This window comes from Lycium ferocissimum, chromosome 6 (assembly GCF_029784015.1).
Source record: "Lycium ferocissimum isolate CSIRO_LF1 chromosome 6, AGI_CSIRO_Lferr_CH_V1, whole genome shotgun sequence".
Lineage (NCBI taxonomy): Eukaryota > Viridiplantae > Streptophyta > Magnoliopsida > Solanales > Solanaceae > Lycium > Lycium ferocissimum.
In genome coordinates, this window is record NC_081347.1 from 8,888,485 (window position 1) to 8,904,734 (window position 16,250).

General features: G+C 35.5%; 2 protein-coding genes across 2 annotated transcripts; both read right to left on the minus strand.

Moving 5' to 3' along the window:
* Positions 1-2,276: 2,276 nt before the first annotated feature.
* LOC132059224 (vesicle-associated membrane protein 727) lies at positions 2,277-9,177 on the minus strand. The gene is made up of 6 exons (XM_059451774.1): positions 8,981-9,177; positions 7,646-7,861; positions 7,352-7,553; positions 7,144-7,264; positions 2,688-2,750; positions 2,277-2,606 (listed from the first exon to the last, which is right to left on the minus strand). Exons 2-6 carry the CDS (start codon positions 7,833-7,835, stop codon positions 2,463-2,465), a joined length of 720 nt encoding a protein of 239 aa, XP_059307757.1. The 5' UTR covers positions 7,836-7,861; positions 8,981-9,177; the 3' UTR covers positions 2,277-2,462.
* A 1,546-nt stretch (positions 9,178-10,723) lies between these two features.
* LOC132059225 (uncharacterized protein At2g38710) lies at positions 10,724-15,073 on the minus strand. The gene is made up of 5 exons (XM_059451775.1): positions 14,691-15,073; positions 13,420-13,539; positions 12,369-12,483; positions 11,351-11,444; positions 10,724-11,227 (listed from the first exon to the last, which is right to left on the minus strand). The coding sequence occupies exons 1-5, from the start codon at positions 14,792-14,794 to the stop codon at positions 11,031-11,033; spliced, it is 630 nt and encodes a 209-aa protein (XP_059307758.1). The 5' UTR covers positions 14,795-15,073; the 3' UTR covers positions 10,724-11,030.
* Positions 15,074-16,250: the final 1,177 nt, after the last annotated feature.

The window sequence follows — 16,250 nt, forward strand, 5'->3', positions numbered from 1 at the left end:
ACCCGGTATTTGTCCTGAAAGTTATTTTGAATATGCGTAATTTATCACTTTAGAACCCAGTAACTTGAACGAATTAGAACCTCGAACCAAAAGGTTCAAATCCTAGCTCCTCCTCTAGTGGCGAGTTGTTAATTTCAAGTATATGATTGCTTCCTGAAGTTCTCACCAGCATCAGGTGTTGTAGCTAACATTAGCAAGAACTCTATCTACTTTTTCTTTTTGGCCGGGGGGTTGGGGCGCAATTTGATTCAACAATCTGTCTTGGAAAACTGCAGTTCACCAAAGGAAACCTTCTTTTAGGTACTTAGGGGTGCCCCTAAGCACTAAAAGTCTATGCTATGCAATGTATACCACTAATTGATAAGATGGCGGGGTAGAGTTATTCGTTGGACCTCTAAACTTCTAATATATGCGGTCAGTGGCGGATCCAGAATTTTCACTCAGGGGGTTCAAAAAAAACAACAAAAGCTAAATATAAAAAATAATGTTATCCCTAGGAATCGAACCTAAGGCGCTAGAGATAATTTTGAACACCTGGACCGCTTGAGCTAACCTCTTTCATTTTTTCAGGGTATTCAAAAGTTAATGTAGGTACATAAACACATAAAATCTACCCTATATATACAATGTAATTTTTTGTCAAGGTTGTTCGGGTGAACACCTTCCCCACCCTCTAAATCCGTCCCTACATATGCTTACAACTTGTCAGGTGCAAAACTTCTGGGCCCAGAGTTTCATTCTTCCTAAGAAGGTTCTGAAGGCAGTGGAAACAATATGTAAGACCTTCCTTTGGACAAGGGATACAACGGCTTCCAAGAAGGTATTGATAGCATGGGAGCAATTATGTTTGCCCAAAGTAGCTGGATGACTCAATATACTAGATGCACAAACTTGGAATAAGGCAGTTGTATGCAAGTTGTTATGGAATTTATGTGAGGACAAGGTGTGGGTAAAGTGGGTACATGTATACTACCTAAAGAATCAAAGTGTTTGGAGCTTCTTCACAAAGCAGGCTTCATGGATGATGAAAAAGATCTTTAAGGCAGTGGGACCTTGGAAGCAGCAGGAATAGATGCAGATCAGTTCACAGCTTCCTTCACCTTAAATAGGTATACGTCAAACCAGGGGCGGAGCCACATAGGGCCGAGGGGGTTCATCCGAGCCCCCTTCGGCGGAAAAAAACACTATTTATACAAGGTAAAAATTATTTCTTATGTATATATAGTAGATGTTAAACTCCCTTTGGCTTCTTCATATGTTTAGTTTTTTATATTTTGAACCCCCTTAGTGAAAATCCAGGCTCCGCCACTGCGTCAAACTAAGAGGAAATCACCAGAAGGTCATTTGGAGAAGGCTTGTATGCAATAATCAAGGTACTCCGAAGTGGTTATTCATACTTTATTTGGCTCTGAACAAAAGACTCTACACACGACACAGGCTGAAAAAATGGGGTATAATAGATCAGATCACTTGTCCCTTGTGTGCAATTGAAAATGAGACCCTAGATCATTTGTTTTTCAAGTGTAGCTTTTCTGCAACAGTATGGTAAAAACTGCTGGTTTGGCAAGGGTACCCGAGGAATGCAATGGATTGGGCAAATGAGGCGGTGTGGATGTGTGCACGTGTGAATGGTAAAGCTGCTCAATCTCAAGTGTTTAAAATGGTAGTAGCTGGCTGTGTCTATTTCCTGTGGCAAGAGAGAAACAACAGATTTTTTCAAAGTAAACAGAGCAAATTGTTCAAGAGGTTACGGTAAGGGGTAGTTTGTAGCCAAGACTAGCAAGTAGACTGGCCCTGATGGATTATTATTCTTCCTAGTTTATGGTGATTGTTGAGTAGTGTTTTGTTTGCTGTTCTTGGCCAGGACCATGGGACTATGTCCTATGCGCCTGGATGTCATAATTTGAGCTCTGTACATAACATAGCTTTTGGTTAAAAAATCTTTATTTACCGGAAAAATATACATCAGCGAAGGATGAATGAAGAAATGACAGAATGTGTAATGCCAGGAAAGAACCTTATTCCACTCAAAAATCAGTCCGAGAAAAAGCTCATTGCCTAATTGTTTTTTTTTATTAAAAAAAAAAAAAAAAAAAAAAAAAAAAAAAAACAACAACAACAACAACAAAATCTGTTCTTTCTGATTTTTAATAGGTGTTCTTGCTTTACAGGACAGGACAGCAGAGATCTACCCTGTATCCAATGTACGCAGAACAAAATATAATGCCACTCCTCACTGTCGTTTGATAAAATTGATACGCTTACACACAAACGGATAAGGGTTATAGCTTGCATTAATAAAAGAACAATAAGTACAACCATAAGTACGGTGCCATGTTAATTCACCAAAACAACATCGGCAACATTGTTCAAGCTAGTCACATTTACAGGAGAGTTTTCTACAGCAGAGGGATTGAGAGATCAGAATACTATTCCAAATGAATAGCATTCCAGAATCCCTTTTAACATTTAAAACCTCCACAAGCGAAAAGCCAAACGATGATAATGAAAAATAAAATAGCACCTCCAACCATCAGTTTCATTTGAAGGTTCTGAAACCACATCTTGCGACGAAGCTGCCTGCCTTGCCTCTGAAAGCTGTCAGCCTGAGCAAATTCACATTTACGAATCAGCACAATCAGAAAGGTTATTTTCAAGTGCAAAGACTCTGGGTAAATAACACGTACCTGGAACTGAAGGTTCTCGGTTTTATCCACTAGCAGTTCAATCTTCTCACCCCGATCCAAAACCTGCAACACGTCTTTAATAAGTAATTTTGCCTAGAATCAGGAGGACCAAAGAATCTATTTAAGAAACATATTTGAAGTGAATGCAACGATGATTCTTTATGCGGTAAAGAAACTTGACTTTACTAGCACAGAAAGACTGCAATTCGCAATAACAGTTTATTTTTTTCGCAATAACAGTTTATGTAGACAGGTCAAAGCACAGCTCGCCACGGGAGCGGGATGATTATAGAAAATCCGCCACCTCACCTAGTCGAGAACTATCATCACAGTTTACCTTCTAATTTCTCAAACATAAGTATATCTCCACAACCATTAATTAGATATAGCATTAAGCCTTTAGAATAGCGCAGGAAAATGCTAATAAATTCTGTCATGTGAATGAAATGGTGTCAATACATTTCAGTTTCAGAACTAAATACGTGTTCTTCTGATATTTTTACAAAATGCAATGACTATTTCATTTTGTCCTAGAAGTTTCAAGCAATGTGAAAACTTTCATCCTATAGGATTATCAGTGAAAGTAATACGCATACTACAAATTCAGTTTAGTTTCTCTATAAACTAAGGCCCCGTTTGTCCATAGATGCCAAAAAAAAAATTCACTTTTTTTTTGGAATTTTGGAGTTGGAGTTGGAGTTGGAGTTGTGTTTGGCCATAGTTTTTGAAATTGTAGTTTTTGGTAAAATGTAGTTGTAAAAAAGTGAAAAAAGTGAAATTTTTTTTTGAAAAACAAGTTTTTTGAGTTTTTGGTATTCCGGAATACAACTTCAAGTTGTATTCGGAATTTTCATGGCCAAACGCTGATTCCGGAAAAAAGTGAAAAAAAAATTCCGGAATAAAATGAATAATTTTTATGGCCAAATGGGGGCTAACTCTATATCCTGAAGCTTTAATGTTCTCTGGTTGCTGCAAGTTTATGCTTGTAAATATCTATCAACTACACCTTGGCCCTACACTAGTTGGGTTGGTTGTATGGAGCCCATTGCATTCTAATACTTAATCATTTGTGTTCAGATAATTAGGAATTCTCTAACACCGGAGGTGCTTTTATCTTAGCCCCTATTCATATGAATCTTAATCGGTAAACGTGAAACCTAATACCAACTAAGTGCCCCAACCAATACAAACATGTAAAGACCCTATTTAGGGCCTTCTCTGGACTAAATGAGGACTCCCCTAGCAACGTTAACATTTTCACGACAAAAATTCAGTACTGTCTCCTCTGTATCAGGAGCATTCCCATAATCTCGTTATCAACCAATCATTCACCACTACACAAAAGATAGCCACCAACATCAACACCCACAAACCAAAGACACTAGCGATCAAATGTTAAACAGTTAGCTGACAGAATACTCACACAACCTATTCTACAATCCCCAAGACCAACTTGGGGAGCATAACTCTAGAAACATTCATAAAACATCATAATGGAAAAGTCTTACCAAAAACAATAAAAGATAATGGCCACGCGCAGCAAGTGTTGGGCTTACTCTTATCAACTCTCTCTTAGCGTGTCACACGTCCAAAGTGGTAGTATCAATTGCCAGTAATTATTATCAAAGAAAAAGAAGTATCAATAAAAGGCGTGGATCTATAAATGATGAGAAAAGGGAGTCAATCACATTGACTGATGAGTGGATAACTCAACCATAGTCTTTTTCTTGGGACAAGTAAATACATACATATACAATGTGGAAAACATGCTCATTTCAAATACGCCCTCCGTTTCAATATGTTTGCCTTATTTTCGATAAGAATGTCTCTTTCCTATTTCGGCAACTCTTTAGTTCCAACTTTTCACATGGCATGTTTTAAAGCACAAGATCAAAGGGCATTTGGTACATTCTACATATCTTTAGTTTAAGACTACAAGATTCAAAAGTCTTCTTTACTTTCTTAAACTCCGTCCCAAGTCAAAACCAGACAAACAAATTGAAACGGAGGGAATAAAAAAAGTCAACATGATATATAACTAAGCAACGTTCTCAATACTTTGTACTCATCAAAATATGTTTTAGTAAGTCCAAGTGCAAATTGCAAAAGGGACTTGGTGTTAGTTCTTCTATTCCTACTAGCAGGGGCTTTATCAACAGTTACAGCGTCATTATAGACGGTCCACCAGGCTTTGAAAATTCCCGCCATTGGACAGAAATAGTCTGACAAATTAATACCCTTATACGGTATCACAATGTTCGTGCACCTTAGAAGAGGTAGAGTTTAGGTCAGCGCTCTATTTTTAGGCAATACCAATGAACTTAGCTCAGACTGAATCTACATCCAGCTCTGAAGCTCTTCTATAAGAGCGGACCTTGTTTCCGTCAAACATACGAATATATTGACTATTCGACATATATTGGTGAGACAACATAATTACAACTTAGTCATGATATAGGAACATATAACAGCCACAAGTTATATCTCATTTTAGAAAATCACAACTCATATGTCATTATAACAAAGCTCATGCCTCAAAATATCAATGATAATTCTCTTTGCCCCATGCAACAAACCACTTTATTGCAGGAAATTCTTTTTTAAATGGCGTTATAGTTGAAAAACGCAAACTAAAGAAGAGCCACCACTCGCAGTAAAAACTTCATATTCCCCAAATTCGATGCTCGTAAGTCAACCAATCAACTTCTTCAACAGTCTAGAATCAATTGATATCAATTGAAGTGTTGATTTGAACAAGATCACAACTATCTTCGTTAGGTCAAACTATAATTAAATTCCCAGTTGTCCAATATTTATTAATTTAGGCTAACTACCCACGGGAATTCCAATTGCGGAGTTAATTCATAATTTCCTAGTCCTCATATCATTACTTCATTCAGATAAGAAAAGGTTTATGAATTCTCCTAACCTTATCAACCTTAGTTCTCACATATTAAATTCTAACTCATTACCGTTGATTCCATCGATAATCTAGTTTACCATATCAAATATTGAAACCAAAGTATATGGGATTAAAACTTACCTCTTGATGTCCAAAAACCTTGTTTTGTTAAGAAAATGTTTCTTCCCCAAGATTAGAGCTATCAAAAAATAAAAATTATAGGGGTGGAATGCTCTTTACAAACTCTATGGATTTTTCCTTTTTAGACTGAAAATAGCTCTTTTCTCTCACCGTCTTCCCCTCCCCCTCCCCATCTCTTTTTCGAAAGTCGTTGTCAATGTTTCACTAATTGGAACGCATCAATCAATTTTTTGAGTTTTAAATGAGACTGCCAGATTTTCATCGTGAAAATGGGTTGGCTTGCAAGGTAAGCTAAGTCCCATTAAGCGTCGGTCATGACCCCATATTGGATTGTGACAAAGTTAGTATAAAAACCGTTGTTGTTCAACCTTGGGCAATTGTGGGGCAACCTCAAGTTTTAATTGAGTTTAGGCAAATCTCTCATTATTAAGATAGGTGTTGGGGAAAATCTCAGCAAAGACGCTTGAATCTCTATGGGGAGTGTATACCCTAGGCAAATCCTACATTAGTAAAACATAAAAAAGATGTTTGATATAAATACTAAAACAAACCTCAGACCCTAGTGACACATTGTAAAATCATGCGTCTAGGCTCAAAGCAGACAATATGACTAGTGGGTTGGATTCTTATAAAACGCAAGAATATACAACTATAACACCAATAACTAACCTTACTTCTAACTAATATGTATATCCTATATGCACCAATTAGTTCCATGGTTTTATGTTCCCTTTTATCAGAAAGGTAAAGATTTTACTAATAAGCATTAAGTTTACTGATAAACTACAGTCAAACTAGCAGATAGAGGGTAACTACTCCTGAAAATTACTTGGAGTAATAATAAACCCAGACATCTTCCCTATTTGATGCAAGAGCCCTGATCATCACCAGCATGATTTTAGTGTTGTTTTCGCTAAGCACATATTCATTCTGAGATATTACAGATCTTCTAGGTCTTCTGACATAACTTACTTCATAGCATGCACCCTTCCCAACAAAATACTCCATTTTTGTAAGACGACCAACAGATTTGACAGTTAAAGGGGAAAACTGAAAATATGATCACAATTTTGTGGTAGGTTTTTCCGTGTTAACTCATCAAGGCCTTTTTCTACTAAGGAAATCTTCAAGACTTCAATTTCGCAGTTAGACGAATAAGAGATGATTAAACTTTGCCGTCATTAAATAGGAATTGGCCAAAACCAAATAAATTGATCTTCACTAAAGGACATGAAAAGACTACTCGCTAGCCATTGCCCATTTATATAAAGTTCCCAACCCCACTTTTCTTTTTTCTTTTCTGATAAAGTTCCTAAACCTCTCGTTATCCCATCTTTCCAATCTAAAACGAGTTTCCCGACACCAAAGGAAAGAAAATGAAGGTCAAAGAAGAGAGAGATAATAAAACTTTACCTTCTCAATATTGTCCATCATTATTCCTTTGACCTCTGTGATTTGAGCCTTCAATTTAGAGAGCTTGCTCATTTCATCAGGATGGTTCATACAGTACTCCATGTGCTCTTTAAGTCGTGGCCTAGCAATTCCAGGATAAATAAATATACTATGTCTAACTGCTACAAGTATGTTATGAATTGTCAGTGAAAAGAATAAAAACACAAACCCAAATTCTCTGTCAAGATTGTATGCGATGCTAAAACGATTCCCAAATAGATCATCTTCTTCGTCATCATCAGCAAGAGGGTGTGGATCACCATCATTCTTGATACTTGAACCGTAACGTTTCTTGAAATCATCCTTGACCCTTTCAAGAAAGACAAAAGGTACACTTCTTCCTGTTGGTTCATCAGCAACAACTAGGAAGACTGCAAAATTTGTTGTAGCAAAACTAGTCAGAAGCCAGTTAATTTGAATTGAATCATATATAACATAAAAGAAATATAAGAAGAATAAATACCAAATCCACTATCAATGAGGAAGTTGAAAGTGTGACCATCGCATGAGTATGTATACTTGCTACTATTTGAAGGGAGCTTTTGTAAGCACTGGACAGCAATGGTACTAAAGTTCCCTGAATAAGGTGTATGCTCCGCTAGAACAACCGTTCCTCTCGCAACAAAGCTATAAATCAAACCTTTTGGATTCATTTTCAATCACAAGTCCAATTCAATGCCTGCAATTAGAGAACACCAAGCTGATCCCTTACCGAGGTATGCACAAATCTAACGAAAACATAGACACACAAATAAAAACGGGACTATAGCACTTTTAGTCCCTCAATTATTAGTAATTTTTTTATTTTTGTCCTTGTGATATCTGATTTAACACATTCAACCTTCAATAAATGGAAACATGTATTTTCAGACCCTTTAGGTAGGAAGAATGCTATATTTGGACTATTTAGAACTATATTACGGTCAAATATGGAGTAACAGGGCATAGTTAACATAATACATGTGTAATTAAGTGGTGGAACAATTGAAAATCATGGTAAATTTTTTGAAATTTACAAGCAATGCGATCAAAAGTGCACGTTTCAAATAATTGATGGTCCAATGCGCTTAGTCAGATATCACAAAGACTAAAAATTAGAAATTATCAGTAATTGAGTGACCAAAAGTGCTATTAACTCAAGAGAAATCAGCTTTTCTATGAGATTAGATACTACAACATTCACCTTCACTAAATTGATTATGCTTCAAAGATTTAAAAAAAAAAAAAAAAAAACTTCAAGCATCATTTTGTCCTAAAGAAATAAGGGAAGTGAAGAAGCCATAGCAAAATACTAGATAGCATGACAAAGCTTATTAAAAAAGAGGAATAGTAACTACAACAGAATTATATTATAATCAAAGTACAAGAAACAACAGATAGTAACAGCAATCGAAGAACAAAAAACTACAAGAATGACAATACGACTATTAGTATGGAAATATAAGCGAGACAACGCTCAACTACCTACAATGATTCACTAAATTGATTATGCTTCATAATTGGAATTAAAAAAAAAAAAAGGTTCTTTCCATATGTGAAAAATAATTAGGGAAAAAAGGATAATGGTGAAGATTATATGACAAGCCCAAACTCATAGATAATAACGAACACAGACACTCAAATCAACACAACTTCAACAATTAAACATAAATCTACAATTACAATACGGAAAATGAAGATTAAAAAAAAAAAATTACATATCATTGCAATTATCAAAACTTTCGATCAGATCCTCAACAATAAAGTTTATTTGTAGAAACAATTCGACCCGAAATTGTAAAAAATTACAAAATAGTACCGGAGATTGAAGAAATTGGGATAACTTGGTGTGCACGACTAAATCGTGAAATGGCTGTTTGTTTACTCTTTATTTAACAGCGATGGAGTTGAGGCTAAGACTGGGATTAAACTGTTAATTATGAATTATGATGATTAGTATTTAGTAGTGGTAAACTATGTATCTGATTTGACTTTGATTAACTAGTGAGCGGTTTACATACATTTATGCTAAATTACGGAGACACCCAAAAGGAAGAATAACGATGCTACTTTATACAAGGGGTTTCTTTGGTAATTTCAACGACGATAGGCCTTTTTCTTTTCTTTTTTTGTTTTCTCTTCAAAAACTTAAGTTGGAAGGACAATTATTACTCTCTCCGATTCAAAATAAGTGTTCATTTAGCCTTTTGCACACCCTTTAAGAAAATATTTTTAGAAAAAAAATTGGTGTTTTGACTAAACTATACTTAATTAAATACTACTTAATCAATATAGTTTCTTGATTACATAAAAACTCACTTATCTAAGAAGTGGTAAATTTGAAAGAAAATAATTAATTACTTCTTGATTATGTAAGTGGATGCTTTTTGAACCAAAATAAAAAGGCTAAGTGAACACTTATTTTGAACATTTTTTTCTTATAACTGTGGTGTCTGGATAGATTTATACGCCTCTTTCAATTGATGGATATCATGATAGGTAACAAATAACTCTAGAATTAATCAGGTAGGAAGAAATTTTAGATCAATCCAGTTAATGAGTTAATATGTTAATTCATTTTAGTATTGAGCAAGTGATGGAATATTATAAAGAGCTAATAAATAAAAGTCCCTGGTACTGACTGTTTGCAACTTTCTTTCATACCTAAATTATGAGTGTTATTATTATTGCTCCTTGAACTACTTGTCTGGAGTACAATATATTCTCTATGTACATACGCAGTTACTATCGCGGTGAGCCTCATTGAATGTAAAATTGCATAGTCTTAAGCCGAATTATTCTTGGGTGACTAATCCTGTCTTTATATTGGTTATACATATACCACCGTACTAGTATAAAATTCCATCATAATTTTCAATTTCCTCGTTCCTACTTTCAAATTTAACCCTATGTTATTTAAAATTTATAGGCCGACTAATATGGATTCACACTAGATTGTAGACAAAGGTTCCGAAGAGCTCCATGTCTTAAAAAAAAATAAAAAAAAAAATTCATTCCCTTAGTTCGAATATGATACATCTAATTAAAGGTGAAGGAATTACAACCATCTCACCATCTCATTGCACCACTCCATGATGACTCATGGAATTTTCAATCAATACATTCATACCTACTCTACAAGTCCACTTAAAATTAATTCGACACATAATTACCAGTCAATTATTTGTAATTTGTAAACAGTCAAGGACTCGTGTTTAACCACACTATAGAGGGGAACCAGACCTTGACATTTTAAGGTACTTATAGAGAGCATCACTTTGACATCCAACAGAGCTACAAAATAAGACTTTGAAGGAAGAAAAGAGTTCTCACAAATATGCAAGAACTTCAAAATTATGCTCCAAGATTATTGCTTCCTTAACGAGAGCGAAAAACTGCTAGAACCTAAAGCCTCAACTGTTACCAATAATCATGTAAGAACTAGCCTAAGCAAATGAGCAACCAGCAACGCTACAAGAAAATTTCCCCCTGCAATTTCAAAATATTCAGCATTTGTATCTCAACTTTTCAAGTAGAGAACTAGAGGTTATAGTCACAGGAATAAGTTTTTAAACACAGAAAGCAGACGATTATATAATAACCACACAGCCACAAATGCAGCGTTTTCAAAGGAACTGTTGAAATCCAATTTTTTTTGGGTGCGCTCGGCACTGAATGAATTCAGCTTCAGTCTTGAAGAACAATGTAAGACATTTATGACAAGAATCACATGAGAAGGTTGGAATCACATGAGAAGGTTGGAATCTATAACAAAGTATTCCAACCATGAATTTAGAATGGTTCATCTTCCAGTCATCCAAAGTAATCTACTGGTCTCAGTGGAAGACTCTTCCAAACAATCCATACTTTCAAGGTTTCACACCGTTAATAGCTGGAGCGAGACCTCTGGTATTCTTCACATATGCCACATATTCATTGTACTGCAGAGTAAATAATGTGCTCTGGTATCGAGTTAAACGGATTCGCTTCCTTAGTGATTCTGTTATAGGTCCATTATAACCTGCTTTACGAATCAACGAATCAATTGCTTCTATAACGGTCCAACCTGGAGACATGATTCAGAGAGTTCATCTTGCAGCTCAACAAGTTTGACAAGTGCCAGAAAATCTTAAACAGATAAGATGCACAACATTATTTGCCGGTGATAGGGAAGGGAGAAGAAAATTACCTTCATGAGCCGCCACCTCAGGTAGGTATGTGGCATTTCTCCTAGTGTGATAGTCAGGGTCAGTAAATTCAATAATTATCCCATGCTTTCCCACCTGAACAAACCCACATTAAATTCCAGAGAATAAGATACTAGTAAAGCCATCCAACAAGAGAGAAACAGTTGTTGGAAGAAAGAAATGCAGGTAGACAATATTTCTCATATGATTATGCCAAATATAATGAGGTTTTATGCAATGATGAATCATGACACCTCACCCATGCACAAAAGCATACATAAGCCAAGTCTGATGATTTTAAAAAAACCAATAGGAGCTTTCGAAAATGTAAAACGACTACTGACATTTGATTTCAGAATCTGGATTCACACTAGGGAGCAAATGGGGAAAAGACAACTTTGACCTAAGCTTCACATTACATGTCTGCTGAGTTTTATACAAGTCCAAAGGCATATTTGACGTCATGCTTGTGTAACAAATTTTTTAGAGAACCAAGATATCCAAACAAAACTAAGCTCCACCATCTCATCCAGGTACAGTATAATGTCTTAGAAACTAAATAATGCATGCAATGTTTCAACAGCAATCTTGAGAGAGAAATTTATCAGTCTAATTTATTTTTTTATAACCGTGATGTCCAGGCCAGCTTGCTCGCACTTCGACTAATTCCACTGGGTACCTGCTACCTCCCACTAGCACAGATACCAAGTAACTCTGTCCACCAAAGGCTTGGACAAATGAGAAGAAGTCACCTAGCGTTTTTGCTTCCGTTGGATTTCGAACCTGAGAACTCATGGTTCTGAATCCAATTCATTGACCACTAGGCCACATCTTGGGTGCTGAAATTTATCAGTCTAAGTTATGGCAGCATTTGCTTCTTATTTGAAATATTTTGGTGCTCATGAATTTACTCCACGAAGCCATGACACAATCACAAAAGCTATATTTCAAGCATACAAGCATGAATATTTCCTCCATGACTTACGAATAAGAAATTTAGAGCAAGTTCGAAAGTAGTACCTCCCAGTCAAGGTAGTTAGCTGCAGTTTCATAATTAGCGAGAATTGAAACTGTACATTGTAAAGTAGGTAATTCTTTAGCCTGTATTGGGGGAAAACGACGGTCCCTGAGAGCACTGCAAATGAGTTTAAATGGCAGAGTAAACACGGTAGTGTCATAAAATATAAGACGTAAGCTTTTATGTATGCAGGAAAAAACTTCAAGAAAACAAAAGCCGCAAGTGATTAATCACCCAAGAGCATGGCAAATTTAAGGTTTCTAAACAAATAAGCAGAAGGAGAAGCAAGGGTATAACATCATTTGTATTCAAACAGTAAAATCTGAAGAGATTAAAGTGCAAAGAACTCAAGATTTAACTGTACATAAACCAGATATCTGCAATCCAAAAAATGCTTCTCAAATTGATTAGCCAAACATAAACTGTTAAGCTGTTTTTTGAAAAGCACTTCTCAAAATAAACTGATTTTAGAAGTTTGGCCAAACCGGCTACGAATCATGAACGAAGTACCATACCCGTCTGCAAATAGAATGCTTTCAGGTGCCTAAGAAGCATCCAATCAATTGAATATAAAAAAAAGTATCTAATGTACCCTAGTCTAATAAATAATCTAATCCTTGAAAACAGTTTTGCCAATAATTATCAGCTTTCATGCAAGAAATAATATTGTGACATAATGAAGCTAAACTATCTTAATCTAAATTTTTTTCTTTTTTTGATGACATGGGAACCCGCCGCGCTACCTTGGTGCGCTTGTGCGCAACGTAAAAACCAGCTCTGTGCAATAGCTCACAAACCACACGGGAGAGATAACCCGCACTAGGCAAGCCCGTTGCGACAAGCTCGACCCAGAAGGCAAATCCCCTGCTGTCGTAGGCAGGGGGTTTCGAACTTGAAACCTCCATTATGAAAGCTCCATGCTCGACCAACTGAGCCATCCTTGAGGGTAACTATCTTAATCTAATTTCTCCCTATTAGCCAATAAACATGAAATAAAATCGCAAAAACTAAAAAGACAATACTTCAAGTATAAGAACTTTACTCGTAATTTACCTTGTTAGAGCATAATCCCTAAAACCAGTAATAATGCAGCGAGCTTCCAGAGTGCCGATGCATCCTCTCAAACGAGGCTCCCCGCCATTCACCACTTTCTTCCAAGTCACAAACAACGGGCTGAAATGCAGTTTCAGCCACATGAGAGCAAAACATCCAAAATTTTATTTTGCATTTGTTTGGCATTTCATGCGTAACAGAGGAAAGATTAAGAATGATGTTAGCATTTGGTTAGCTTACAAAAAGGGACACTAAAAAAGCCTTAACCCTGTCCAAAACTGATAAACAGATGAGCTTTCCAACTTAGCAAAACTATACTTCAAACATTTTTCATGAGCACGAAATAAAGAGACAGTCAATGGAACTAGTTTGTGGCCACAAATCTTCACTTGATGAAGGAAAATATGTTACAAGGAAGACTAATGATTACAAAGGAAGCTTCCAATGTGTAAAAAGGAAGTTCCCTACATAAAAACCCAATTTGAATAACATTAGATGTGAAGTGAAAGACAATGGTCAAAAGACTATGACAATCTAACACTTATAAAGAGTGAGAAGTGAGGCAATTGGAATGAAAAAAAGCTAAAAATCATGTCTTTTTTATCAGTAAAAGTTAAAAATCAAATCTTGAGAGCACATCATTTCCAGTTGGCACTAAAGAACAAACGAACGGCGTAATTTTCCAGATTCAAAAATACAAAAGGATTGAAATAGCATAGACCATTCCCATTCCAAGGCCTCAGCACCATGCAACCAAGAAAATAAACTGTTCCACAAAAAAACACTAAAGTAAGTAACTTGTACAAAACAATCTAACTCATTCCAATCTAAAAACAGAGAAATTTCACATCTCCATGAGGAAAGTTACACATTTCCCACACATTGAGTGGCAATTAGTGTTTGGCTAAGTTTTTAAAAAATGTTTCTTAGTATATTTTCTCAAAAGTACTTTTTCTAGCTTTGGCTACTCCCCAAAGACTTATTTTCTCCCAAAAGCTCGGCTAAACACCTCAATTAGCCTATATGTCACAAAAAGGTAAACATAAGCAGCAACAACAACAATAACAACTACGCCTCAGTCCCAAACAAGTTGAGATCGGCCATATGAATCCTTACTTACACATAGCATGCACATAAACATTCAAAAGAAAAACCCCATGTACAATAAAAACAAAAAAGATACAAATTTGCAAGAAAATAGATGTTGGTATCCCTAATTTAAGCTAAAAATAAAAAAATAAAAAAATAAAAAAAAGAGAAAAATAGCATACTGTTCACCCTCATCAAAAGCAGGTGGTGGAGGTTGTTCCTTATTGTAGTGAGCTACCAATGTATCAAAACAGTACACAACCATTTCCTTATTTGCAGAAACCATCTTTTTTTTTTTTTCTTTCCCTAATTAAATTTCAATCAAAAAAGAATCGATCTTTTAATAACCAATGGATCAATTTGAATCAAATTAACAATTCTGAAACTAAGGGTTTTCCCTTTTTTCTATGTATTTTCTTTCTTGACAAATCCTAAGCAGAATAAAAGCAAAGACAGAGCCTTTTGAGTATTCTTCTTCTTTTCTTTTTTCCCCTTTTGGCTCTTTTGGAGTTTTTGCTTATGGTTTCCAAGAATTATTATTGAGAGTAGTGGAAAAGCCAATATAGCTCAACTTTATTTCTTTTTAATTTTTTTTAGTTTAAATAAAAGGGCAAAGGCTCAAATATGCCCCTAACGTTTGTGAAATTGTACACATTTTCCCATCATTAAAAGGTTAGTGCAAAGATGCCCCTAACGTTTTTTTTCCGCCATATATGCCCTTGAGTTAATGGAAAATATTGGAGAGCATATTTGTTCAGTTTCGCAAACGTTAGGGGCATATTTGAGCCTTTGAAATTCCTAAATATTATGGCATAAAATATCATTACATTTCAAAACATAAAAAAACATTTGTAATTACAATCCATCCACCGTTGCATTACATCAAAATTATACAACTAAAAGAGCAGATGCAATTACAATCATCTTTTAAAGACTGTTTTCACAAACAAGAGCACCATTTCCCCTTTTCAAAAGATTTTTTTTACTAATTATAATACCATTTTTATTTTTCAATTTGTTGATGACCTGGATAGTTCTTTTTAGATATTTTTCGTCTTTTCAGTCCCAATATCTACACGATAATAAATGCAACAATTGTCGCAATAAAACATAAACATAAAGAGGGAGATAACTTACATTAGACTTATGACACATGATAAAATGTCTCCTGCAGTGCTCAGAATTTTGATAAATAGAAAGAGTATCACATTTTAAGCATTTATACGGTTTCTTACATAACATTCAATGTGGTTTGACCCTTTCGCGAATTTCACGCATAACCGAAATTTAGTAGAATTATTTGAAGTCCATAAGTGAGATGGAGTGCAGTAACTCCACGTTCACAAACCCTTTCACAACTCCACATCCACAAACCCTTCCAAAGCTATTTGAAAAACTCGAAGCTTCCGATATTTCATAAACAAGTGAAAGAATAAGAGGGAAAAGTGAGGGGTTGTACGATAAGTGTGGAGTTTCAAAATGCAATTGCAATAAATCATTGGATAGCATAAGGTGCACAACAAAAAAATCTGAGAACTATTTGTGCCATAATATTCAAGAATTTCAAAGGCTCAAATATGCCCCTAACGTTTGCGAAACTGAACAAATATGCCCTCCAATATTTTCCGTTAACTCAAGGGCATATATGCCAGGAAAAAAACACTTTAGGGGTATCTTTGCACCAACTTTTTAACGACGGGTAAATGTGTATAATTTCGTAAATGTTAGGGGCATATTTGAGC